The sequence below is a fragment of the Acanthaster planci genome, linkage group LG09, assembly GCF_054643075.1.
Source record: "Acanthaster planci isolate LZ-2023a linkage group LG09, COTS_SCS, whole genome shotgun sequence".
Lineage (NCBI taxonomy): Eukaryota > Metazoa > Echinodermata > Asteroidea > Valvatida > Acanthasteridae > Acanthaster > Acanthaster planci.
This window is the reverse complement of record NC_141785.1, coordinates 6,113,204-6,140,299: the sequence shown is the minus strand read 5'-3', so window position 1 is coordinate 6,140,299 and position 27,096 is coordinate 6,113,204. Positions and strand designations below refer to the sequence as shown.

At 41.8% G+C, this 27,096-nt stretch overlaps 2 protein-coding genes across 7 annotated transcripts in view; both read right to left on the bottom strand.

Annotated features, from left to right (window-relative positions):
* LOC110976847 (lysosomal dipeptide transporter MFSD1-like) overlaps nt 1-9,513 on the bottom strand; it is a 49,374-nt gene extending 39,861 nt beyond the window's left edge. Inside the window, exons 1-2 of one of the 4 annotated variants that reach the window (XR_015426488.1) lie at nt 4,004-4,437; nt 3,383-3,483 (exon numbers count right to left, since the gene is read on the bottom strand). Coding sequence is in view for 3 of the 4 variants with exons in the window: in XM_022230484.2 (XP_022086176.2) it covers nt 3,383-3,483; nt 4,004-4,037 (135 nt within the window). In the remaining variant the exon portion in view is untranslated. Of the gene's footprint in view, nt 1-3,382; nt 3,484-4,003; nt 4,438-9,290 lie in introns of those variants that run through there. The other 3 variants (XM_022230483.2, XM_022230484.2, XM_022230481.2) reach the window with 3 other exon arrangements.
* Nucleotides 9,514-10,739: 1,226 nt separating this feature from the next.
* Nucleotides 10,740-27,026, bottom strand: LOC110976848 (lysosomal dipeptide transporter MFSD1-like). 3 transcript variants are annotated; one of them, XM_087140990.1, is made up of 14 exons: nt 24,022-27,026; nt 21,941-22,049; nt 20,709-20,809; nt 18,466-18,575; nt 17,585-17,640; nt 17,211-17,354; nt 16,859-16,944; nt 16,340-16,495; nt 16,011-16,144; nt 15,421-15,535; nt 14,753-14,890; nt 14,239-14,381; nt 13,877-13,991; nt 10,740-13,308 (listed from the first exon to the last, which is right to left on the bottom strand). In XM_087140990.1, the coding sequence occupies exons 2-14, from the start codon at nt 21,954-21,956 to the stop codon at nt 13,144-13,146; spliced, it is 1,479 nt and encodes a 492-aa protein (XP_086997116.1). In that variant the 5' UTR covers nt 21,957-22,049; nt 24,022-27,026; the 3' UTR covers nt 10,740-13,143. The 3 variants fall into 3 exon arrangements, 2 of the variants coding, with proteins under 2 accessions (XP_086997116.1, XP_022086177.2); XM_022230485.2 differs by lacking the exon at nt 24,022-27,026 and adding an exon at nt 23,880-24,015; XR_015426365.1 differs by lacking the exons at nt 10,740-13,308; nt 24,022-27,026 and adding an exon at nt 23,880-24,015 and having other exon boundaries at nt 14,239-14,353.
* Between the last annotated feature and the right edge of the window lie 70 nt (nt 27,027-27,096).

The window sequence follows — 27,096 nt, the reverse complement described above, 5'->3', positions numbered from 1 at the left end:
GGGAAAAGTGGGGTGCGAGCAAAAAACAGTGGGGCACGGGAGTGAGAGTCAAAAGCGGGTTGCGAGAAGGGAAAAGAGGGGTGCGAGAAGGGAAAAGTGGGGTGCGAGAAGGGAAAAGAGAGGGGCGGACGTGGATTGGCAGTGTGGGGAGTATTCAGTTTTGTCGAGTCAAAAGAGGGGTGCCAGAACGGAAAAGAGGGGTGCGAGAAGGGAAAAGTGGGGTGTGAGAAGGGAAAAGAGAGGTGCGGACGTGGATTTGCAGTGTGGGGAGTATTCAGTTTTTCGAGTCAAAAGCGGAGTGCGAGAGCGGAAAAGAGAGGTGCAAAAAGGAAATAGTGGAGTGCAAGAAGGGAAAACGAGAGGGGTGTGAAAAGGAAAAAGTGGGGTGCGAGAGGGGAAAAGAGGGTTGCAAAAAGATTTTTAAAAGGGGCAAGGGAGTGAATTTGTGGTGTGTTGAGACTTCAGTTTTGTCGAGTCAAAAGAGGGGTGCGAGAAGGGAAAAGAGGGGTGCAAAAGGAAAAGATGGGGTGCGAGAAGAGAAAAGTGGGGTGCGAAAAGAAAAAGGGGGGCAAGGGAGCAGGAACAAATTTGCAGTGTGCGGGGGTATTCAGTTTTGTCGAGTCAAAAGTGGAGTTCGAGAGCGGAAAAGGGGGTGCGAGAAATAACAGTGGGGTGCGAGAAGGGAAAAGAGGGGTGCAAGAAGGGAAAAGAGGGGTGCGAGAAGGTAAATATGGGGTACAGGAACAAATTTCCAGTGTGCAGAGTAATCAGTTTTGTCGAGTCAAAAGGGGGGGCGAGAACGGAAAAGAGGGGTGCGAGAAGGGAAAAGTTGGGTGCAAAGAGAAAAAAAGTGGGGCATGGAAGCAAATTTGCAGTGTGTTGACCCTTCAGTTTTGTCGAGTAAAAAGCGGGTAGCGAGAAGGGAAAAGTTGGGTGCGAGAAGGGAAAAGAGGGGTGCGAGAAGGTAATAGCGGGGAACAGGAACGAATTTCGAGGGTGCAGAGTATTCAGTTTTGTCGAGTCAAAAGAGGGGTGCAAGAACGGAAAAGAGGGATGCGAGAAGGGAAAAGTGGGGTGCGAGAAGGGAAAAGGGGGTGAGAGAAGGGAAAAGAGAGGTGCGGACGTGGATTTGCAGTGTGGGGAGTATTCAGTTTTGTCGAGTCAAAAGGGGGGGGCGAGAACGGAAAAGAGGGGTGCGAGAAGGGAAAAGAGGGGAGCGAAAAAAAAAAAAAGTGAGGCACGAGAGCGAATTGGCGGTGTATTGAGCCTTCAGTTTTGTCAAGTCAAAAGCGGGGTGCGTAAAGGGAAAAAAGGGGTGCGTGAAGGGAAAAGAGGGGTGCGAGAAGGGAAACATTGGGTGTGAGAAGGGAAAAGTGGGGTGCGAGAATGGAAAAGTGGGGTGCGCGAGAAGGGAAAATCGCCAGAAAGGGAAGTGTGTGCGAGAAGGCAAAAGTGGAGCGTGAGAAGGGAAAAGTGGGATGCGGGCACGAATTTGTAGTGTCTTGAGTCTTGTTAAGTCAAAAGCGGGGTGCGAGAGCGGAAGGTAAGGGGTGCGGGCGCAATTTGCAGCGTGTTGTGTCTTCACGTTTGTCAAGAAAAAGAACAATTAAAGGGACTGCATGCGGTACTATCTTTTAAGCGGATGGTTGTTGGTCTGTCAGTTAGTCATTTTTCTTTGCTTTGTTGGATCGTCACTTTCGTTGTTGCGACTTAATGTTACCCAAATGCATACCCAGAACATCAATCCTTTAGTTTTCAGCAGCTATAGCTTTTTTTTGTTTTTTTTGTATGTTTGTTTGTTTGTTTGTTTTTTTTGTTTGTAGTTTTCCTTTTCTTCCTCTGGCAATGCACGCCACTCCTCCCAAATGTTTTGATTTGCAGCTGTAAAATTCAAAGTACTCGCTGGAGCTTGTTACAAAATAAAAAAGCAGACCGAGTACATGTATTTTGATAACGGCGACTTTAAGCCTTGGTCTTGAGATTTTGTTTTATTGGATTGACATGTTACGGGTTCACATTTATAAGACGGGAAACAGCACTTTTCAAGCATCATCGTCAATGTCAAATGGATTTCTTAATGAACTAAAATTCATCGCCAGATTGTTGCTCGATCAAACTTCAATGTTACTATATTTTAGAATCACATTTTTATGACAGGTGTACGTGTATTACCGTCTGTCACGGGACAAAGCTTTCATGTAATTGCCAGATTTGATAATATGACTCTGAACATTAAGGTTTTATTCAGTCAGAAACTTTTCGAACGGACCCCAACCCTTGTTTTTTCTTCGGTTATCTTGTCCCAGAAAACGATGAGCTTTCTCAAACTGAATAAAAACTGTATTATTTTTCTCTGTAAGCTCCGACTGCACATTTTAGAACACTGGTTTCTTGTGTTGTCTACATGTACATGTACACTATTTATTATACAGGCAGTAGACCTCTACATAATTTGGGAAGTATAACCTGCAGATAGCTTTCCCAGACGAATATGATAATGCACATGCCCAATGCCCAACCACCGGTTTGAAAAGCTTGGAACTTAAAGGTCAATCAGTGGTCAATCACAAAACAACATGCTCTCACAGCGCTCATAAAACCTTGTGGTCAGCCACTGTTTATGTGCTTGTAATTCTCGAGTGGGAAGGGCAACGGGTGTGGAGCATGCAAGGTGAGCATGTGCGCTCTAATTGGCTACGTTCTGGCAGTACACAAGCCATGGGTGCTGTTTCCTGATTGGTCCATTCTGGTTTGTACACGGACCATCGGTACCGATGGTCCGTGTACAATCAATTTAATGTCGCTTCTATCGAGAGTGTCCGAGTAATGGTTGAGCTGGGTTGGGTAGGGTAGGGCTGGGTTGGGTTGCATTTGGTTTGGGTTTGGGTTGGGTTGGGTTGGGTTCAGTGGGATTGGGTTACATGTACATGTAGGTTGGGTTGAGTTGGCTTTGCTTGGGTTAGGTAAGGTTTCAGTTAGTCCAAGTTGCAATAAATATGCATATGTAATTATGTATGACTTATGTAAGGTTGAGTTGCATTTGGTTTGGGTTCCATTGGGTTGGGTTGGGTTCAGTTGGATTGGGTTACATGTACATGTAGGTTAGGTTGAGTTGGCTTGGGTTGGGTTAGGTAAGGTTTCAATTAGTCCAAGTTGCAATAAATATGCACATATAATTATGTATGACTGTTCCAGTGTGATCTATGACCGTGGTATAACAAATAAGTGTTACCTGCTGTGATGGGGTCAAAGGATTTTTTGCATGCCTGAAATGTGCTTTAATTGCCCCCTTGGGTATACAAAACACGATGGACCCTTACACATGCACTAGGCAACGTTTGCTAACTGTTTCTCTCAGTTACACCAGTGCACAAGCACTTACCCCTTGAAAGACTGCTTGAAGAACGCTAGGCATGTCAAAGCAGAAGGCTGTTCCAAATGTTAACATGCAGTTGAAGAATAATACCACAAAACGGTAGTAAGCTGCAAACAATCACATTACAAATGAAGATATCAACTAAGGTACCACTGCTATTGTTTACAGCGCAAGTCAACATCATCGCATGTATCGGTAATTACCGAATAAATCTGTTAATCCTCTTAAAAGAAAAATCCTAAGCTAAGAATGAGAGGAAAAAGGAAACTTCTTTTATGAAAAGTTTGACCTTGAGAAAACAAAAAATACATGTAACGTACTGGAACAATTTAACATGGTTTATAATTAGGGAAGAGTTGCATATACAGAAGCCAGGAATAATTACCTACAACTAGCGACCTATGAGTATATATGCTGTCAGAAAGCAAAAACGTGTCCGGAAAAGTTCAATTTAGAAAGGAAAAACCGAGTTGTTTACTTAAAAAATATTTTATTCAGACCAGTCTTATAGGGTTCGTGCACAGGCTCTCAAGTGGCATCCATGTGGAGCTCTTTCCTTTGATTTAATTTATGAAGGAATATGTGTTGAGACTGTATTACTTCATCGGGAACAGAAACAAAATGCACCTTGCAAAATATCCTGGCTGGGATTCCATCCCATGACAGCATGCTCTACGGCCACAGGTCAAGCTAACTTGACATGACAGCACGTTCTCCAGCCACAGGTCAAGGCTAACTTGACATGACAGCACGTTCTCCAGCCACAGGTCAAGGTTAACTTGACACGACATCATGCTCTACAGCCATGACAGCCACAGGTCAAGGTTAACTTGATGACATCTTGCTCTCCAGCCACGTCCAGGTCAACCTGACATGACAGCATGCTCTACAGCCACAGGTCAAGGTTAACCTGACATGACAGCATGCTCTACAGCCACAAGTCAAGATAACTTGGTGACATCTTGCTCTCCAGCCACAGGTCAAGGTTAATCTGACATGACAGCATGCCGGCGGGCCAAGCATGGCAGCATGCAGAACTCAAAAGCGGACTCGATTGAGCATAATGCCGCGCGCGCCGATTTTTATGGCGCCCTCTTGTGACTTCTTTTCACTTATCGTCTGCTCGTCTATGATCTACCCGGTACCCAATTAAATGGTCGAGTTCGGGCAGCCTGTTCTTGACACAGTTTTCTTGTTCTCGCGCTTGAACGGTGGGAACACGACCCAGGAACACTGTTCCCGAAACAGGATTACACACCACCCCCTCGTCGGGGCTTTACAGGAACACACGGAAAAACTCGGGATATTTTTATTTTTAAACAGCTGTAAGAAATAGCCAGATGGCTTACAAAGCCGGAGACAATGGGGAGTTTTGCAAAATGAACAATATTAATTTTCCACAATACAGAAATAAATGTTCCTTTTTAAACAGAAAAGAATTCAGGCCAGTTACCCAAGCATTAACCCTTGAAAAACGTAACGGACGCCGCCATTTACTCTGCAAGTTTCACGTTCCCGGCGTTCGAGCGGGCACTGAACCCAAGAATAACGTATCGAGCAATTCGTGAACATACGAGAACAAGACGCCCTAACTCAGCAATACGTGGAAGGTACCAGGTAGACGAGTAGTCGATAGGTGAAATGAAGTCACAAGAGGACGCTATAGAAATCGGCGCAAGCTACATTATAATAAAAAAAACTTTGACTTACAACGCCTTTGTATGAAATAGAAGCCAACAAGAGAGCCGAATACAAATGCTTGGCTCGCTTCTGTTGACGCCAGGGAGAACAAAGGCCGGGCAAGCTTTTTTTATTCGGCTCGATAAAAAGGCCGCTAGTGGATTCACTAATCTCTATAAGCTGATTGAGGGCATTGGGAGTCCAGATTTTATTTATATACATCCGTGGATCTGCCGTCTTGGGCATCTCCTACAAACCGAGGCGTGACCTTTGTTTGCAAAATAGTAATTGTAATTTTAAATGAATATTCAAAATTGACTCCAGGATGCAAAAATAGGAAGCGAAACAGGCCATGGGAACGTTGTAGCGCTGGGGTTCGCTTCAGTGACGTCAGCTTATTGTTTCTTCAGTTTTGTTATGAAGTCTTTCACAGGTGTTCTTATTCCCTTCTAGTTCCAATGCATCGAGCGAGGGGAGCTATTATCAACGATGACCATACAAGCACTTGAGTAGTATGTATGTACGTCGTGTCACGTGGTACATGTAGGTTACCGGGGTTACACAGGTCATACAGTGCAGGTTATTGTTTTCCTAGCTCCGGAAAAGCACCGCTGCTATAAATACGCGTGCAGCTAGCATTCCCAAAACATAGGCGAACAAATTTTATAACTTCTAAATAATGTCATAAAAATCATTACTTTGGCAATATTTGTTTTTCGTTGTGAAAATATCAAATAGTGTCAATTATCTCAACATCATTTTTAGGCGCATTCGTATAATGTTACGTTTCTGTGCTTTACATAATGTTTCTATGCTGTGATTAAAATGTCATTTCAAAATGTTTTTCTAACAACATCGGCGCGACCTGCAAAAAAATATTATCACAAAATTATGTGTTTGCTGAGATACTTCACTCCACTCATACTCTCGCGCCTTTTCTGTAAAGGTATGCAGAAGACCAGCCATCTCCGCAAAGCCTCTGATGTACTTTCGGTAATAGGCCTAAAGGCCGAGGAAGCTTCTCACGTCCCTTGTACACTTAAGCACAGGCCCTCACCTTTCCTGGGTCAGTGGCCACCCCTTCTGCGACACGATGTGCCCAAGGTAGCCAACGGACTTCTGGAATAGTTGGCATTTACTTGGCTTGACCTTAAGCCCTGCCTGTCTCAAGCTCTCTAGTATCACTCTCAGACGCTGTGCTGTCTCACCAAAGACGATCACGTCGTATCTAAATATGTCAGCAGGATTTCCGACTGTAGCCCCGTCATAACTTTCTTAATAAGTCTTTCAAAGGTTACACAGGCCAAAGGGCATGCATTTTCATCTGTGCAGCCCATTTCTCACCACAAATGTGGATTTCTGACTGGCCTCGTCAAGAAGCGCAACCTGCCAATAGCCTAAAGTGAGGTCTGGCGTCACAAACGACTTGGCTCCTCTCAATGCTCCTCTCAATTGGCTCGTCGATGCGTGGAACTGGGTACGCACCTTTAATGGTGACGGCGTTTAACTTTCTGTCATCTACACAGAAACGCTTCGTCCCATCTTTCTTCGTCACAAGGGTGACAATGGCCGCCCAAGGACTGTCCGAGGGTTCTATCACCTCTCGTTCCTCCAGGTCAGCGACCTGCCTCTGGATTTCTTGCTGGTTAGCAAAAGATTGGCGTCTGCGCTTCTCTTTTACTAGTCTTGCAGCACCAGTTGTGATCTCATGCTTAGCAACATCAGTTCTGCCAAAGTCATGGTCACAAGAGGAGAAAACATCTTGGAAGTCTACCAAACGGTTCTCTACTTCTCCGTGGTACTGCACCTGTAGAGTAGAAACACTACTACTTGACAGGTCTTGCAAATACTCTGGCAAGCCCTGCCTTAATTCTGTGGGCTTGTCCATTTTACTATGGACTGCCTCGGGTTCTACCGTAGTGACCATGCCCACAACGGTCCCTTGCCTGGCAACTCTTTTGCCTTTTCCTGGATTAAATACCCGCAAAGGAACAGTCTCGTTCCCTGTCTCTACCAGCGACCTGGCGCCAGTACTAAGCCTCTCTTGGCCAAATTTCAACCTCCTTGGAGAGGCTCTACTACAGCTTGACTTTCCGACCCGTGCTCTTTCCGAGGTAGCTTGCCTGGCACCACAGCCTCATACCTGTAGTATCCTGCACTCTTACACGTCCACTCCAGACCACCATAACTATACCCAGCAACGGTACCCTTATTAGAATGTCCTTGTAGCTCTTCTGGATCCTAATGGCCCCTTCTGCTAGACATCAATCATGTTACCCCATTAGACCTAGCCCCCCATGTGAAGAGTGTACATGTATATAATATTCATGTAGTTGTACTCCTGCATCTGACACACAATAAACCAAGCAACCATCAGAACAACTCAAGCTTGTGTCGGGCACACAATACTACAATGCCCAGGAGGGATCATTGTGGTTTCTGTTACCACTGCTCTCCCTTCAAAGGGCTCTCAGGTACTGTTAGTGCACTTCACTCTCCAATCCATTCACCTGAGCCCGAAAGAAAGGACTAAAATTCATCTAGCACATTTAATAAGCTTCGTTGGGGTGTGCGTTCCCCAAACTCTGAGTTGGAGTTGGCAGTGGGAGAGTGAACAGCTGGGTGCCAAGGGTAGAGAAGACCCATAGGGTAACTAAGGGGGAACCTAACTGGGGAGTCCTAGATATAGGAGACCCATTGGACTGGGCTGTGAGGATGGGGCGCCAGATATCGCTGATGCTGAAGCCGATGTCTTGGGGAACTGTGTCATGCTTGATGATTTCCATGGGTTCTCTGATGCGGCGGGGATACCATCGTTCGATGCTGGTGATGAGTTCAGCTTGGCTCCAGTTGATCTGATGGTCTTCAGTGTGGGAGTGCTTGATTATCGACGACTTTTCAAGCTCTCCCTTTCTGCCATGAGCTTTGTGCTCGTTGAGTCGGTTAAGGAGGTCCCTGCCCGCTTCGCCGATGTACACTTTGCCACATTGGCAAGGAATTCTGTACACCCCTGGTCTGTGCTGGGGGTGTACAGAGTACCAGGATCCAGTGCAGCATCCACTGTTTCCACCTTCACTATTCCCGCCTCAACGCTTCACCGAGCTAATCCCTACATCATATTGCAAATACAATATCTAACAAAAGAAAAGTATATTAAATAAGTTCAGTTCCTTGGATCTTACCGGTAATTCCTTGTGTCCTCACATGCTCATTGTTGTGTCAGTCTACTGGGTCACGAAATCAGTTACAAATCGGTGGTGTAGGCTATTTCCGCCAAAACGACCCCTAACCCCCGAACCTTAGATTGCTCGTCAAACTCAAGGGCCAAGGCAGATAGTTTAGGTAAAGGTCAGGTGACTTTCCCCACAGTTGAAAATAGTTCGCCAAGACTAGTGGGACTTAACCCTGAGAAACAGGAAGGTTTAAGTATTGTCACGGTAGTGTAACAGCATGAGCAAACAGAGCCCTCCAAGTATGGAGCTTGAGCCGCAAATGCTTAAAGTAAAAACCCAGTTTTGCAGTGGGAGAAAGATCTCACGGTAAAGAAATTATAAACTGCCATGGGAGGTCAGAAAACTTCCTCAGAAGGAAGTCAGTGCACATCCGACAGAAAAGGGTGTGCATAGGTAGGTAAACGAGTGGATTCAGAGATTGAATTCGGGTTGCCAGCAGTGAGTTCTGGCTATGTCTCTCAATTGGATGAGTAAAATGATTGCAGTTGCACCATGTATCAATCTCTTTCTTGAGTATGTGTGGTTCAGTGAAGAACCGGGGAATAACTCCACGTTTCGAACAGTGTACTCCGGCCGTTTTCAGGAGACTACAGGATTCTGACTGGGAGAACCAGAACCTGAATTGCTCGCAGACTCGCAGCGGCAGCGCACACAAAAGGGGCGGTCACACACGGTGCTGTAAACGCGATTTGGGCCTCTAGACTGACTTCACCGCATGGCACAATCTAGACAAAAAATAAACTTGCACCAGTCTCGCGCTGCTTTAAACATGATACATTTACATGGGGAATTAAGCACACATTAATACGCAGTGATCTCGTGCATTCTCTGCGCCTATACAAAGATAAAAACGGTGTCATAATTTAACTAAAACCTATAGTGTATAAGCCATTTCGTCACACTTGTCATCTAAACCCACAATGCATTAATTGCGAACGTCGAAAAAGTTTATTACAAATAAGTCTTGTTAGAAATGTTACTCCACCTGCAACACTGCTTACCTTTTGATGCATCCATCTTCACTTGCTACCACCCCAGATTAGTTCTTTGTGAGGCCCTATGTCTCTTAAGAGATAGTCTAAGCAAAACATATGCCACAGATGCTAACAAATATGGGAAACCCTAGCAGAATGTAGACGTAGGCCTACATAACTTCCTGTTTACTCACGAAAATTATCCACCATGTCCATCACGCGAGACTTAACACGTACAGTGTATGCTCACCGAGCGCTCGAGCACAGCCCGTGTGTCCGTTTAGTTTAATATATGTACATGGAATTGTATGGGGCGGTGCATGACCGGGGTAGCCATAATCTGGTCCTGTCTTCTGCGACTAAGGCTTCACCGCGTGTTGCTAATGCAACATAAACCGTTGAAAATATTTCTTATTGGGGTTTTCCTGATGAAGACATACCCCTCACAAATATTTGTAGTGGACGTTAGTAATGACACACATGATAAAGCCAAAAGTAGAAGAGTTTTTTTAAGTGATATTGAGCAATTTCATGCAACATCGTCATTAGAAGCCAGTGTCGATCCTTAACATATCATAAAAAGATTTTTTTCGACTTCATTAAGCCCTATTAAATTCTACACTATTCGAATATCAACTGAACTTTCGGTAGCAGAATATCCCGCCAGCCACCTCTCCCACATCGTAGCCGGCTACGATGTCGCGCTTGACGGCTCACACTAAATACGCACAGGGCTACGATGTCGCGCTTGCCCGCTCTCACACAAAATACACACAGGGATTTACCTACGTGACCTGATCATAATAGGTCACAAAATGTTTGTGTTAGAACTGCCCACGTTCGACTTGCCCCTTTTTAAATGGGCGGCTGAACTCATCAAAGAGTCCATTAGACTTACTGCTGTATTCGTAACTTTAATAGGAGAGTGTTTTACAAGGGAAATAAAGTTATTTGAGTTTTCCCGCCGTTCCCTTTCATTCACCGTTGCCTCGCTTTCAGACTGCCACCTTTGCAGTTTGGACATGTTTGCGATGCATCACCACGGCCACTTTGACATCATAGCCAACGATTTAAAGGATGCAGCATTCGAGTGGCGAGTCATTCTGCAATTACTTCAATCGCTGTGACAAATAATATCACAGCGAACCAGGTTTTTAAGTTCGTGAATCTGGCTTTAAAACCCTTCTAAGCTAATAACCATCAAGAAGACCTTTAGTTCAACGCTGGCTTTATAATTATGTGTTTCACATTCTAGTGAAAACCTTGGGGTTGCAAGATTATATTGATTTGTTTTATAGGAAGAGAGGAAATAAAGGAATGTTCACTGCTAGAAAGGTTACTACATATTTGATTACTAAAGATCACTGACTGACAGAACAATGCATCAGACGTCTTGTTTCCATCACAAAAGCTCACAGACGCTCCAGCGTACGACCCTGAACTGTAAGCAAAACTAGTGTTCAAATTCAGTGGACGTACTGGATTCAGTGGTGTTTGTTTTTATTTTTTCATTATTTACTTTTTACAATTACACACATTTTAAGAATTGCTACAAAGTTGATAACCAGAAGTTTGTTAAGGTTTAAATCAGAGGCATAACGTACTCATTTCTTTTTGGAGCCATCTGTCTCTAATGATTGTAATCTTTTAATTATTTTCCTCTTCGTCATTCAGCTGAACCAGTCCCTCAAATTTATTGGTATGATTAGGCAAAACTCTATATTCAAGGCTTATTTTTTACTTTCATGCGATATCCTGATGAGTTTCATTATCCTTAAAATGTAGATAACTTGACAGAAACTCCTTATAGTTGTCAAAAAGTCTTTCTTGATTGGCCAGAGGGTCTTTCTGTTTGCCTTTTGCCCGGCTTGATCTTCATCCATGCCTTCGTTGACGTACTCGTCATGTTTCATCCCTTGTCTCCCTATTCGTTTCTCTGGCTTCAGCCAGCCAATCTTGGTAGGTGGCATTGTCTTCCAATTCTGAACTGTATTCATCCGAGGTTTCGTCATCATCCTCCTCAACAGGTTCCGAATCATCGTCAACTTCATTCATGTCTGATTCCTCCTCAGCGTGGGTATTTTCCATGTGCCTCTCTAGATTAGACTTCGTCCAAACCATTTTTCACACTGATGACAAGCATAGGTCTTGACTACAGAAATAACATTTATTTATGTAGGATGACCTTTAAATGGCATGAAACAAGGGAAATCGTTCAATATATAATAAAAAATACACGTGTATATGTATTTCACCGTTTGTGATTTGCTTATTTTATTGCTCTTTTACTCATTTCATTGCTCTTACTTATCTGCATTGCTCTTTTTCTCATTTGCCTTGCTCTTTCATACATTTGCTTTGTTTTTTTACTCATGTCATGGTTCACTTTTCATTTTCATTCTGCTCTTTTCATTGTTCTTTTTATTGTTCATTTACAGTTAAACTCAACGTGATCGCATTTCTTTAAAAGATTGAACGCGAGTTGACTGAGCTGCAACTCATACCTGTGTGGCCAAATGAATTACAAAAAATGATGATAGATAGATGTATTTCGGAAAGCAAGGAAAATGTCAGTGATTTACCCAATGATACGGTTGTGAATCCCATCAGGCCAATTCATATGATGTGTTACTGGGGTAACCCGCATTACTGTAGAAAAAGGTTCTTGCGGTGCTCCCTAAATTTCACATAAAAAACCCTTCCAAACTGCTTAGTACTTCCCAAAAATATCACCTTATATAACCAATCTCACCTTAATTAATGTATATTAATTGCCTGACACAATAAAGGGCACATGAGAGATGATCATCTGAGTTTTCAGTGAAACTAAAACAGCACATTTACCTGTAAAGATATGACAGGTACTGTCTTGTATGCCTTGCAACCGCATGGGCTGAGAGCTCTAAACGGGTAACATGTAGTTCATGCAAAGTACAAAAATTGACCAAATCGAATCTAAGCAAAACTTTGACTACAATCACTTTATAAAGAATTATCCCTAATCACAATAAACATAATGGTTCATAAAAATTTCACTCTACTGTTCCCTTTTCCTAACTAAGAAATTAACTGAGCTGCCTGTACAAAACCAACAATATTTTTGCCAACTAAATTAAGATCAGTGAAGTCTCTTTTCAAGTTAAAGAGTAGATAATCTCCACTCAAGTCGCATTAACTAATTACAGTAGCGGAAGTAAAGCGGAAAGAGTCAGACGAAGGAATATGGAAGAAAGAACAAAAACCCACAACTAGTCATCCATTACACTTATTTGCTTGTCTGTTTTGACAGTCTTTACTACCCTAACACTATACAGTAAATGTGGTACGTACCCCAAATCCTACACCCATTTACCAACCACATCTACCGTGTCTCTAAATCCCCCTCCAAAAATAAATCTGTCATCATGATAAATCAGTAAGGGTATAAATTGGGGTTCCACAGTTAAGTGCGTAAGCACTCCAAATTCAACCACAGCCTTTGTCTGAGCGGGAAGGCTCAATGCGCACGGCCATCCTTTTGACGCTCTGCGATGAGACACACTGAACTTGCCATGCAAATCTCTCTAGGGCTCATTTTCATTTTCAATTCATCTGTAATCTGATTACATGTAGTTGGTTGTAATCCACTCAAAATCCGATCAGTGTTGGAAACGTGACAAGTCGACACCCTTGCAAGGTTCCAGCAGTATTTTAGTATTTTTGTGGCCAGGCCTGTTCTGTGAAAACGATTCACAAGCGGACATTTTTGAGTTACAGGTATTTCAAAGAGTCTTGAACGAAGAGTTTTGTACAATGGAAACAACATTATCGCAGAACAAGTCACATTTACTAAAAAATTGACTGTTGACTTAAAACACATGTTTGAGGATGGAGGCTGCAGTCATTTCAATTCTTTGGGCCGTGAAAGATCAGGCGAACGCAGCAGAGGTTTTGCCTCGTTCATGGCCAAGGGACTATTACCGGAACCGTCGTCAGTGGCTACACTCGGCATCAACAATGCCATGCCCTCCCTTCGTTCATGACGATTCTGGTTTAGGATACACCCCTGAGGAAAAAAGACAGAAGAAGCGTAAACTGTACACAGCAGGAGAGTGGCAAAGCTTTGTTATCAATATGAGCATTTCACAATAGTGCATCTCCAACAGTTTGCAATGCAGTGGCCAATCACAATGCGCGAAATCTGTCGACCCATCGCGCGTTTGGAAAGGGTCGACCAAATTTCGTACATTATGATTGGCCTCTGTGTTGCAAGCTCTTGTAGGCGCACTATTGTGAATCGCCAGCATTGTAGTCGCAAGCATTGAACATTGTATGTTCTTTCATGTAAAGTTGTGGAACAGAGTGAATATTCAAAGTGAAATCTTAAATACGCTCTCCACATGCAACGACTGAAAGAGTAATTTGATAACAGCTTTTCAATCGTTGAATTTAATCCCAAGTTGGAAACTACATACTAAGGCAAAAAAACTATGTTACAAGATATACAAAACACTGGATTGAGGCCAACATCAATCATTTGGCAGCCTTCACAGATCTATGCATCCCTTGGAAGAGATTTGAAGGTTATGTAAATGAAGTTTGAAAATGTTGCTAGATCTCACATTAGAACGTACCTTTCTTTTGTCTGAAAGGTTGAGCAGAATCGCCGTGACAACACAGCACAGCGTGTTGGCAAAAAGGAAGATCATAACGTATTTCCAACGTTTCATTAACTCATCATGAGGCAAGCTGGTGGAGAAAAAACCAACAAAATCACTTGATTCTCAACACGCTGAACACAGAATCAGGCTAGATTAGCATCACTGTGGTGTCATAAAATGGGATTAATACTTGATTATCAAAGACATGTCCCACAATAATGCTGACCTAACTCCAAAAGTATTACATTACAGAAAAACGGCTGAGATTATCACAATGAACATTAGGCATTTATATCCACTTACTTTGCATATGAGGAAGGGGGCATTGTACTTACGGTGTGTTTTTGTTTCCAAGTATAGCACCAATCACTTTGTTGCAAATACCTACGCCTATCATCTGAAAAAATGATGCAAATCCCATCGCCGTGCCAACGGTTGCCTGGGTGACAACTAGAGGAATGGATGGCCATAGACTTGCCTATTTATTAGTATTATAACAAGATATTGATGAAAAGTTATTTGAATTTGCACTCCGATATCCAAGCATAAGAGGAAGATGGCTGTTATGGTTTGTGGCACGCAATCTGATTCACAGTGCTTCAAATCCACAAGCTACCAATATTGCTGTGTCCTTGGGCAAGTCACTTTACTCATGTTCACTACTCACAAGAAGTACAAATGGGTGCCAGCTTTAGCTGTGGAGCCATATGCAGTGGACCAGCTTCCCAGGGGGAAGAAAAAAGTCTTAATCATTTTGTGTCAAGGAAACCAGAGATACACACCAGCCTGTGGAGCCATATTGGCCTTGGAAAGAATTCTAAAGTTGCCACATGTATAAGTAATACTTACCACAGCAAAGGAGTAGGTGAAGCCAAGCCACAGTGTGGAGACCAGCGGATGCACGTGGGTAAAAGCAAGCAAGCCAAAGACTGGGACGGTAGCGACGGAGCAAAACAAAGCCAACAGACCACGCATTCCAATGATGTCCTAATATGGTAACACAGCACATAAGAGGAATCAATCGACAGTTTCAAACTGTTTTGTCAAAACTGTCATTAACTAAATCAAAATTGACAAGTTCAAAAGTAAAGGAATGCCTCTGTCACGACCTTAAGACTGGATAACTTGAAATTGACTGGAGACGAATTGATTCTACTGCTAAGTTTAGGAACTGTAAAACTTTACAGGCATGTCTTTTTTCACTTCTTCGTTCAAGCGCCAGGAATATGATTGTGAAAAGAAAAAGAACAATTTTATGTACTTTTTGCGTTGTCCACTGTTTTACTAAATTTCTAGAAGCCTAAAAAATCTGAAAGGTCAACCGACTCATTTGGAAAGATTTTGATAAATTTAGGACTGGCTAGTCCAGTCATTACAACGTTACACAAGGTTGAAGGTTCCAATTTTAAGAAAAAAAAACAGGTTCCTTTGGTTTACTGCAAAAAGGCCGATTTTTAAAGATTTTTTTCCGCTCAAAATGCCCAGCAGTAAGGGCCGCACTAAGAATGGATACTCACAATCAAGGCACCTAGAAACGCACACAGAACCAAAGAAACATCATACACTGCTCCTGCCAGATAGCCGGGTAACGGGGAATCCTCTTTGTAACCATACTTGTCACGAATAAATTTACTTCAAAGCAAACACAAAAAAAAAAATCACGAAAACTTAAAAAGGACATCAAAGGGCAATTCAAGGCAAGGGATGGATAATAATTACGATCTAATCACAGGGTGAATTCCAATCTGATACCCAAGGTGGTATGGATATGCACTACAAGCATGGATAGCAACAGAAATCCAATTCTGCAGTAAGTGCTTGGGTCTGAAAGGCAGCTATTGAAGAGAGATACATTACACACTGGAATGGATCACATAAAGCTTTAACTTACGATGAATGATTGCTAATTTTATTAATAGATATCTCAATGGTGGATTCAACTATCATTTGAAAAAAATAACCTTTCAAGAATTTTCTCAGAGAGGATTAATAGGATAGTCTTTAATAATCAAACAACTCTGTCTATACAGGAAATGCATACGGCTATTTGTGCACGGTATACCTAGCAAGGGTTGAAGCATTTTTATTTGTGGAAAAAAATTTATACCTAGCATCTGCCACAAAAGGGAAAACTCCATTGTAGAAGAACATGATTGTCATGACAACCAGCCAAAAGGACGAGTTGAAGTTGCGAATGTCACTGAAACTGAGCTTCTTTGAGATCTCCTTTACATTTGACTCCTGAATTGAAAAGGTTTTGAATCAAAATCAAAACGTCACAATTGTAAATCCAATGTTTGGAAGGGGGGCAACAGTTTAAAATTACCTTGTCACGATATGGCTGTTTGGAAAATTGGAGGAAAGTTTATAATTCCCATGAAGGGGAGGCAATTGATAAATTCCATAGAAATGTCCACAACGGTTTTGGATTCTTACCTGCCCCAGTTGGCGAACACCGTAGATATCCAAAATGCTTGTTACAATAGCTGAGGCAACCCCCAGAGCACACAGGAAGGCACCTCCCCACAGGACCCACGTCAAACCAACTTTATCCTCAATGGATTTGGTCAAGAAGAAGTTTAGAATACTTCCCTTAACAAAACAGAAATGAAAAAGTTGAGGTGTTAGACAAATACTAGGTTTAGATTTTAAAAGACTGAGGAGATTTGTGACATTGTTGGTAAAAGTTCACCTCTCGGGGTAACTATCGAGTTACACTTCAAAAAGTCTAAAGTTTGCAGAAGTTGGTAAAATGGAATTTTTTTGGAAACAAGAACATCTTACGAAATTTGAAACATTTATTAAATTTTTTTAGGGGGTTTTGCGAGACGAGGAGGGTGAAAGTTAAGAAGTTAGAGTTAATGTACATGCATGTTGATGTTTGCACCAGTTTTCACTCGATAACTGGAGGACTGAACAGAAATCTTTATGACAAAACCTCAAGGCTGCACATACCAGCCTTGAGAAAGTCAACGTAATCCCAAAAGCAAACGCCAACTCCTTGTCTTTGAACCAGTAGGCTGTAATACGCTCCTGCAAAACTGGATAGAGACAAAAGGTTGGAAAGATAATATCTTGCATTCCTTAAAATTTTAAATTGACTTTACCTCATAAATACTTGACGTATTTGTGAGTTCAGGTAAAGAGCATCTCTAAACTCCACTTGGGATAAAATTGTGGATAAAACTGTCAAATGTAATGAAAAGCAAGTAAAAACAAATCATAAAAAAATAAGTTGTATTAATAATTATTTGAAAATTTATCAGACATCTATTGAACTTGACAAAAGTATTAAATTGAAAGTTACTTGACAGGGAGCCATTTCCAGATCCAAAAATCAGTCGACCAATGAGCATGATGGGAAACATGGCCTTTGTGCCCTTAAGCATGGCCCCGCCAGCGAATGCACTTGAGCCAATCAAACACAAACCGGAAAAAAGAAACAATCCGACTGAATGGAAAGGAAAAGATGGCAGGAAAAAGAGACATTAGTAACGCTGGAAAGAAACCTGACTGAATCAGAGACAAGTTATGTACATTGTGTTTCTCAGTAAATTTACCGGTCATACAAATGGACATTCAACAGTTGTGTGTATATATCAGCTGCGTGTTTTGTGAGCGAATTGACAAAATTGTTGTAATCGGTTTTTTATTATGGAAGTCGCAGTGACATTTACTCACCTCGATTTCCAAGTTTGTCAATTAAGAACCCTGCTGCAATCACAACACTGGCATTTCTGTCCAAAGAATGAGTCGCAGTGGAGAAAATGCGAAAACAATTTGGCACAATAAAAACGGGTAAATGTACAATGTACTGCGCACGTACATGTCAAGCTACAAACAGTAGCTTTGACATAACCTGAATAACTAAAAGGTTTATATTGGCAACTTATTACATAAACCCTCATGCCACAGGTGAACTGGTTTTAACAAGTGTGATTCCAACTTACCCCATACTATTTACTTGGGGTTTTTTTCTGTTTTTCAATCAGTAAACACTGTGTCAATTCCTCGATGACGTGAATGATGTCAGTCACCTTTCAAAAGTGGGGGAGGTCGGATATAACCTTGACAAAGAACTAATTTGAGTTTGGAGCGCGAAGCCCTAACAGTATGGGGTTCAAGGCTCGTTTAAGGGCCATGGGATATTTTAGATTCTATTTGGTGCGAACTGAGGCAGTGTCTGACTACTTTATTTTTTTAGCAACTGCTTTGCACGATTTATTGCATTTTTCAAATTTTATGTAAAACATGAATCAAATGTAGGATTTCCCCCTCCATTTTTGTTTTATCTAGAGTAAAAATAAAGTGGGTGGGGGATGTCACCGCCGTCCCCCACCTATGGATGCCCATGCCGAAGTCCTAACAAAAACCCTCAGTATGATATCAAATTATCGACAACTGATCATCAACCGTGTTGATCCAATGATCCCAAGATGACATGCTTAGGGGGAGGAATCACTCAGTGTTCAAACCTATCATTGACACAATAATAATATTGTGATTAAAAAATATTGTATGGAAGGCCTGTGATACATTTAAGGACAACTGAATAAACTTACGTCCATGCATAGATTGCATAGAGGAGATTGTATTGGTCAGATGTCATGTCTAATCCTTCAACACAGTCACTTCTGTTGCTGTATGTGGTCGCATTAATGCACGTTATGTTCTGTGGAGTATAAAAAAATGATTGTTGTCTGGCTCGGGCAGGCTGGGGTTTGGCTAGGCTCGGCCAGGCTGGGGCTGCGCAGACCAAGGAACTAAGTTTTCTTGAATAGTAGTAGTGGGTGCCCAGTTTGGCACAATTTGACCTTTGGGTTACAAATAGGAAAAGGTCACATGAATATGCCTTAAGCATAATAACTATGATCATATCGATATGAATAGGAATGAGGTGTAGGGTAAAATTTATGGCACAAGTTGACCGAGGAATGAATAAAATGAATGATGAAACCTCGGATGAAGATAGTTCAGAATTGGAAGACGATGCCACCTACCAAGAAGCCAGAGAAAAATAGAGAGACGTGGGATGGAAAACATTGACATTGTGGATGATCTCGAAGAAAAACTTGATAAAGGCATAAAAGTCAACAAAGCCCTGAATAGAGTTTTAGCTAAACATTCTAATATATTTGAGGGACTGTTTCAGCTAAATGGCGAAGAGGCAAATAACTAAAAGATTGCTATCATTGGAGAGAGATGGTTCCGAAAAGAAATGAGTAGATGTAATGCCTCTGATTTAAAATTAACCAAACTTCCGGTAACCGACTTTGTAGTAATTCTTAACATTAACATAAATGTAGAAAATCAGTGATGAAAATGAGAAATAAAAACAGTACTGAAACCATTATGTGAAGTCCACTGCATTTTTGTGTGTGTTCTTACTAACTGGTATGACTATCGAATAATGATTCTCGGGTCGGATACAGGCCAGGAACTTCTGCACAATATTCTGCAGCACGACGGATAAATTTACCCCTTTGCTACGTGTTAAAAATCCCAAACTGACGTTATGCCGCCCCCTGAGAAATCATAACTTTTATGAACTTTGCATTTAGGCTCCACAATAAAGATTAACGGTAATGCTCTTCTCTGTTTGAATTTGTAAAAACTATATACATTTAGGCATACAGCGTAACGAGGCATAAAACTATAACATTAAAAATTCAGCCAGAGCAAAAACCATAACAAACATTAACAGAGTAACGGGACATAATTAAAAACATTAGTTCGAAAGATTCATTCAGTCACAGCCAAGTCATACATGTACATGTAGAGGGTAATGGCACAAAAAACACTAGTCAAGGATAAAGAAATTCAACCAGGGTCAGCAGGGCCTTCTTCCTGTATCGATCAGATTATCTCCGTGGCCATAGTAAGCCCAACGCAAGACCGTTAGCAGTGCGCGTCCTCTCTAGTTTAATAATTTTTATTTAATAATTCATGAGACCTTTTCCTACTTTTAACCCAAAGGTCAAACTGTACCAAACAGCCCCACCCCACTACTCATAAGTCAATTCAAATTCCCAAATGTATGGGAGCCTTAGGATTTCTATGTAAATCTTATCAACAGGGATCCTGTTCTCAACCATGAATTATTCGGCCTCACATAAAGTACCAAAGTGCTCATTAGGTAAAAGACAAATTCAGTTTTCTGTACGTGGGTATGATTTGCCAGATGTGTTTCCATGCTTTCAACCGGAACGTCATGCGTATATCCCCAAGCATCAACTCAGTCTTCACTTTCAAACGAATTTTGTCCACCTCTGTGTCAGCCACATTTTTGACAAACACTTACCTGTGACACACGCACAGACCATTATGCAGGGGAAATGCAAAAACACAGAACACAAAGCAAATCATTAATCAGCATCAGAAAGCATCTGGTGGAGACTTCTCAGGGTATAAAATGCCAGCAGAGAGATGGCTAACCAGGTAGCTTGTATGAAACATTCAAGTAAGCCTATCATGTTGTACCCAGGCCATGTGACGTGACTTTGCAAAACCCGCGAACTGTGATGTAAAATGTACGTGCATTATGCTTAGTAGTACGGTCATTAAGCCGCTATAACATGCCGTTGCCAGTATGGACGAGGACCACTAACTGTTGTTTTGACTCCGTTACAACAAAATTAATCGGCAACAATGCAGACGCAAGGATACACATGAAAAACAAAAGATTATAATGAGAACAGGGTGCCTTTATCCCGTTACACCTAAAAATTGCCACACTATCCACTAGAATGGGCACCAATGGTTACCAATGAGTCTTGCCAGTGCGTGGTTGGACATGCACACTTACCCCTTGTAAGACCTCTTGGAGAACGCTGGGCATGTCAAAGCAGAAGTACGTCCCAAATGTTATCATACAGTTGAAGAGGAGTACCACAAAGCGGAAGTATGCTACAGACAATCACATGAAAATGTTCTCAGATACATACTTTCCTCAAAAGAAAAAGGGTCTTTCTATAAATTTGGGATCGAATTTTTTCTTGTCCCTGTTACATCTAGCGTATGATTTTTTTGTTTGTTCTTTTGTCTGGGTCAGTACAGCCACTCTCAAGTCAGTGACAGAGTGGTCGTGGAGATTAAAATGTTGGGATACTGACTTTTCTACATCCTGGTGTCGAATGTCAAATTTGTGGCCATTGATCCGTTGCCGTAGTGACTGACCAGTTTGACCAATGTACTGTACTCAGAAGCAGAGGAACAAAAGATAATCCACAGACTGGACTGCATTGACGCTGGACTTAACAGAGATCGTGGTTTCACGTCCCACTACTGCCCTTAGTGATGACTCACGCCCCTTTGTTTGGACATGCTTGAGTGCTTCACTGCCTTACTATATACCTGTGTTGATGATGTGTTATTTCACCACATCTGATGAAGTAGTTGTTACTACGAAAGCTTATGAGATTTATCTACTCAGTCTTTAAGTGCTACTTAAACCCTCACTACTATTATCCGTAAGGAAATACGCGTTGCAGCTACGCTTATATATGCAATATTACACTATATTCGCCTTCCGTTTTGGGGTGCGTTGCGTACACGACGCGTTCATGCGTTTCACAAAAAAAATCAACTCCATACATACATAACACGCGTGCTTGCGTTTGGCCATCAACATCATTGTACCCATTAGCGATTCTACCGATAGGCCTATATGAACCATTCTCTCTTCACCTCAAGGAGATCAGAAACTAGTGTCGATCCATTAACCTATTCGTTCTTAAGTGTGTTCAGATTGTATGTGTCTTGAATAAACTATCTTGAACTCGAAAATGACGTTTCAGCTGTCATTGCCGAAGTGCTTTTCCATGAAATGAAATAAGAGATGTCAAATATCCTGCCATATATCCTTTATGACACACGTGTGATTTATGCCAGTCTCGTATCTACATCTGTTGTCTGCGATAAATGTACTGTGAAGTCTTCATTGATGTGTGCAAATATTCATATATCATATTTTAAATTTGCGCACTTTCAGAGTTTGCACTAGCCACCACCAACATACACACTAATAGTGTCGCTTACTTTTAGATGCATCCATTTTTCACTCGCCACGGTAAATTCCTCATAAGGTCCTTGATCTATGTCAATTAGAGATGGTCCAACCAAACCACAAGGCAGAGATGCTCATAAACTAGTGAAAATTAAAGAGCAGAATGCGGATACAACACAACATTGAAACATCACCGCATGGAAATAGTCAAATGACATGTAAGCATCTTCCGTAAGAAACAATTACAAGACTAACGTCATCAAAGGAGTATCTGGATCACTGGCAGAAAAGTACGCTAACCCCATAAACGTGATTCATACTCCCCAACCTGCTTAATTGACAAACTTTGTTTTCCTCAACCTTCCTCATTTGCATATCTCTTTTACTCACTTCTTTGCTCATTTTACACATTTCAATGCTCTTTTTGCTCTTTTCGTTGTTCATTTTGCTCTTTTCATTGTTCATTCACAGTTAAACTTGCGTCCAATCTTTTAAAGGAACGCAATCACGTGGAGTGATGGAATTAGTAAAAGAGCAATGGAATGAGTAAACGAGCAATGCAAATGAGTAAAAGAGCAATGAAATGGGTGCATGTAGTGCCTCTGATATATAATTCAACAAACCTATGGTCATCGATCTTCTGGTAATTCTTAAAATAAGTATAATTGTAAAAATGTCAATGTTGAAACAAGAGAATCAAAAACACTACTTAAACCAGTATGTGAAGTCTACTGAATTTGTTTTGTATTATGTGACTATCGCGTAATAATTCTCGGGTCGGATACCGGCTGGGAACTTTTGCACATTAATCTATGGCACAAACGTTAACATTACCCCTTTGCTACGTGATAAAAATACGATCTGGCGTCGTGCTGCCCAGAGAATTTATCGTTTTATTACAATGATCGATGTATTTTACATTTACTCCACACTAAAGATTAATAGTAAAGCTCCGCTCTGTTTGACTTCATAAAAACCGTATACATTTATTAGGTAACGGGATGTAAAACACCAGTTCGAAAAATTAGAAATTCAGCTAGAGCAAAAACCACATACACGTACAGGACAACAGGACCGTTTTATGCATTATATGTTTATTTCAAAGGGAAACCACCATGCCCGATTGAAAAGCACGTCCATACCTTGAACACAAGTACATAAATCCTACAATTTTTTTATTCGCACGCTCCATACCGTCTTGTATTGTTGGCATAGAGTTAGAAAATAAAATATGTTAGCCTATACAGAAATATAAAAGAATTCACAAGAATACTGTAATTAATCACAAGTACGTCTCTCACTTGTTGGTTTCCCCTGCTAGACATTGTACAGGCCGGCTCCTCAAATTATGCTAATGAGGCTGAGTTCGAGCTGAAACCAGCGTTTTGATTGGTCGAGAGGCTCGAGAAAACCACCGAAAAGGGGCGTGGTTATCTCCATACAGACTGGGTGCACTACTCACAGTAACACGTAAACAGTTCTTTCAATTCGATAAATTCTGATAAACCATTTCTACCTCCACTCATACTCAACAACTTCGCAAGAAAATTCTTATTCTAGGCGTATTTAAAAGAATTTGACATTGTGTACCTTTAACAAAACTATCGGAAAATTAGGCCCACGTAGAATTTCATTTGAACTTTGAAGTGGGTACGAGAACTCAAGATTTATGAAGGGAGTATTGAGAGTTGATGAAATTTCTCTTATTGTCAAATATGAGGTAAAAATATTGCTCCTCTATGGCATAGAGCAAAGCCCAAGAAATGAAAAATCAAAATGTAAAACGTTAGGGTCCTTAGTGCAATCTCGAACCACACGACGCTGTTCGTCAGTTTGCTGAATGTGAAAACAAGATCACTATTTTTTTCTGAGCTTGAATATTAGCATGGAATAATTATCGATAATAATCATGATAAAATTGAAACTTTTAAATCGACAATGTTATTAGCCTCTAAAACTTGTTTTCCATACCTTGAACCATCAAATTTTCTGAAATTTTTAACCGAATTGGAGCAATGTCGCATTTGCTGCTTCCCAGGTGGATAAATGCCCAGCTCGTATCACTTGAGACAGATTTCCGTGACTAGTGCACAACTGTAACAATTTCACTAACCTGTACGGCGAGTGTGGAAGCGTATATATCCGCCCCTAGTCTTGGTTCCAGACCTTCCAGTAGTTATATTCCGCAACACGAACCACACACGTACACTGTTAGAGAACGCTATCACCACACGAATCGTAACGTTTCGTGAGGTGATAGCGCCCTGTACATGTACGTGTACACGTTACATACATGTATTGTACATGTACGTACAGCACGTGCGATGGTTCCCAGTGTCATGGAACAACTGGAAGGTCTTGGAACCAAGACTAAACCTGCCCGAGTAGAAGTGCACCCTCAAGCGACAAAACAAAGACGAGTAGAAGTGCACCCTCAAGCGACAAAAGAAATACAGTTGGTAGTAAGTTTTCCAAGTGGGGTCTTGCATACGTTTTGCGTGTACGCAAAGACCTAACCTCGTACCAATAGGTACGATCTTGCTGCGCCATGTTGGTTCCCACGATACCTTGCGCGGTATAATTTCAATATCTTACTATTATTTGGGATATTAAATTAGATATTTAGTCAGTGTGTTTACGCGCGACGCAGATTTACGCGCTTGCATGACATGCAGCAGAATTCAGGGGCGCGAGCGAGCAGCTTTGAAATACGCGTGCGATTTACTTTACGTTTATACGTGATTCATTTTCGAATTCTACGCAACCAGAGGCTCAGTAGTGAGAGAACGCGCACGCAGCCCATGGAACTTCCTATTGTCTCCAGATTTGTGAGCCATCTCGCTATCTTTTGCGACTGTTCGAAAATTAAACTCTCGCGAGTTCTTCCGTGTGTTCCTGTAAAACCCTAACGAGGAGGTGGTGTGTGATCCTGTTCCAGGAACAGTGTTCAAGTCTTGGGTTGCGTTTCCGCTGTTCGAGCGCGAGAACAAGAAAACTGTGTTAAGAACTGGCCGCCCGAACTCGACCCTGGAATAAATTGTTACGTGTAAGAAAAAAGCCAAAGAAATGACACTTTGAAATGAAATAGAACATAACTTTTTTCTTGAGAAAAGAAGAAAATTGACGCACTTCCCGAAGTTAAATGTTACTGTGTTAAGTCGACGGTTTGCCTCCTCCCCCATCGAAAAAGATTCTGGCAACGCCCAGGCATATTTTTAGCCAATTATGTGTTACTATTTAGGACCAAAACTCGATGTTGATTTCAACAGCCAAGAAGAAAAATGAAGGGAAGGTGAAAGGGAAACAACTTTACGCAATTTTTCATCAACTGGATTGAAATCCCCAGGCTCTTTGACCTCACATCCATGCGTTCACTCGTCACAAACCACCCATACAGCGCAGGGCGCTGTGAAGGGGAAATACATGACACATTTTTTGTCGAGAACTTATTGGATGCAGTTTACTCTAACCATCTGAACACGGGTCGACACTTCCGGCTCGGTGAGCCTGACACGTGTTCACCTATACTATATTTGGAGATAAGGGCACTAACCTGAAAGGCTTTGAGCGGCCAAAGCTGTGCAGTATTTCATGCGTTGCGTTTCTAAAAGTACTGCTTCTGATCTCCATTTTTAAGTACTACGAATTAATAAATTTCAACTGATGAAAGTTCAAATGTAACTTTCAAGTCTGCTTGCTTCTGCTTGGCACTTGGAAAATGTAGGAAGGAATTTTTAAAAGCGTACCCCTCATCTGAATGTGGAAATTCACACAACAAAATAAGACGTCGTTTTCTTTTGTGTTGGAAAATAAGCTTTGTTGAAAAGTAACATCCCTTTTTGTTCCAGTTAGCGATCTCAAACCAAACCTCAATACATTTCACCCTAAAGACACATTTGACTTATGTAACTATTGAAATATTCGCTGCGGCGGGATTTCAATTTGACACCGCGGCAAGATCTTATAACTCGCCGCGGCGAGATACTAACTCGGAAAAAAACTTTTTGCAAGTGGCCCTTATACCCTTCCGAACGTGAGACTGTTGTTTATCCTCCACGTACGGTGTTCTATAGCCAACAATATTGCGTCGCGCCTTTATGTGTCGTCGCCTCGTTTTTATTAGGTTGTATTTAATGGGTCGCGTTGTGCGTGCCGTTGCGTCGACGTCGCGTCGGCCATCGCGTTGCCTGTCATTGTATGGTTTTAATACAGTGCAGGTTAGGCCATGATGTCCTACCGTCACGCTGTTGCGTCCTGCCGTTGCGTCGTGTCGTGGTTCGTTTCATCGTGACACCGTGGCTTACTTTTTCTAAAAATCGCTTGCGATTATCACGGCCAATAGAGGGCGTATGTCACAAGTCTTGGAAAAAAAATGTGCGTGCAAGGGTGAAGCTAAAAGCCAGGCATGCATGGATTGGGGCCAATGAGATGTGATCGAGTATCGCCTCTGAGGGCGCCCCCTATTTCCATCATCAGTAATGAGGAGGCAACTGCGAGAGCATGCACGACGCGAAGGGGTCGACGGCACGCGACCCGACGGAGTCGTAGCGGCGCGTGGCGCGGGCGTCGGCACGACGCGACTCAATTTTGTCGGTAAGTGTTCTACAAGTGTAACAATGGCTGTTGCATATATTTCCTACGTCATTAATTCCGTGAATAATAACTTTCACAATAACTCCGAATGGAAGGTGTTGGCCTATTTTTCAACTTCTGTACAAAATATTTCTTCTACATAGTTTAAATTTGGCTAAGAGCAGAACGTCTTCAGCACATAAGCGAATTTCCCCCCTCGGCCATACGTTTCGTGAATTACAGGACACACACGCAACAGCCGTTGTCACACCGAAAAAAGTTTTGACGCACGTTTAGCGCGTGAGCGGAACCCGTCCTTGAGCAACCTGCTCGTGAGTGTGGTGACAATTAAGTTGAGCATGTCAAGAAGGGAAATACACAGTTTTTCATGCACTGAAGCCTAGAAAATAATATAAATAGGCCCACATTCTTAATTTCGCATGAATGCACGTATGTGATGTGATCTACAAAATCATTCACAAGTCCCCTCACAAAATTTCAAACAATGGAAAAACAGGCCTTAGAGATTTTTTTATAATCTGATGTTGAACTGCCTTTTGTCATTAATTCTCAATTGTCACTTATAAATTTTGTTGTTTTATACCTAAACATTTAC

Bases quoted from the DNA above. Each gene is read 5' to 3' on its own strand.
- LOC110976848 (XM_087140990.1), bottom strand. The intron at 16,496-16,858 runs GTATGTGCAGCC...TGTTTTGTTAAG, and splicing joins CGTTGACTTTCTCAAGGCTG to GGAAGTATTCTAAACTTCTT. The intron at 14,891-15,420 runs GTGAGTATCCAT...TTACCATATTAG, and splicing joins CGTTTCTAGGTGCCTTGATT to GACATCATTGGAATGCGTGG.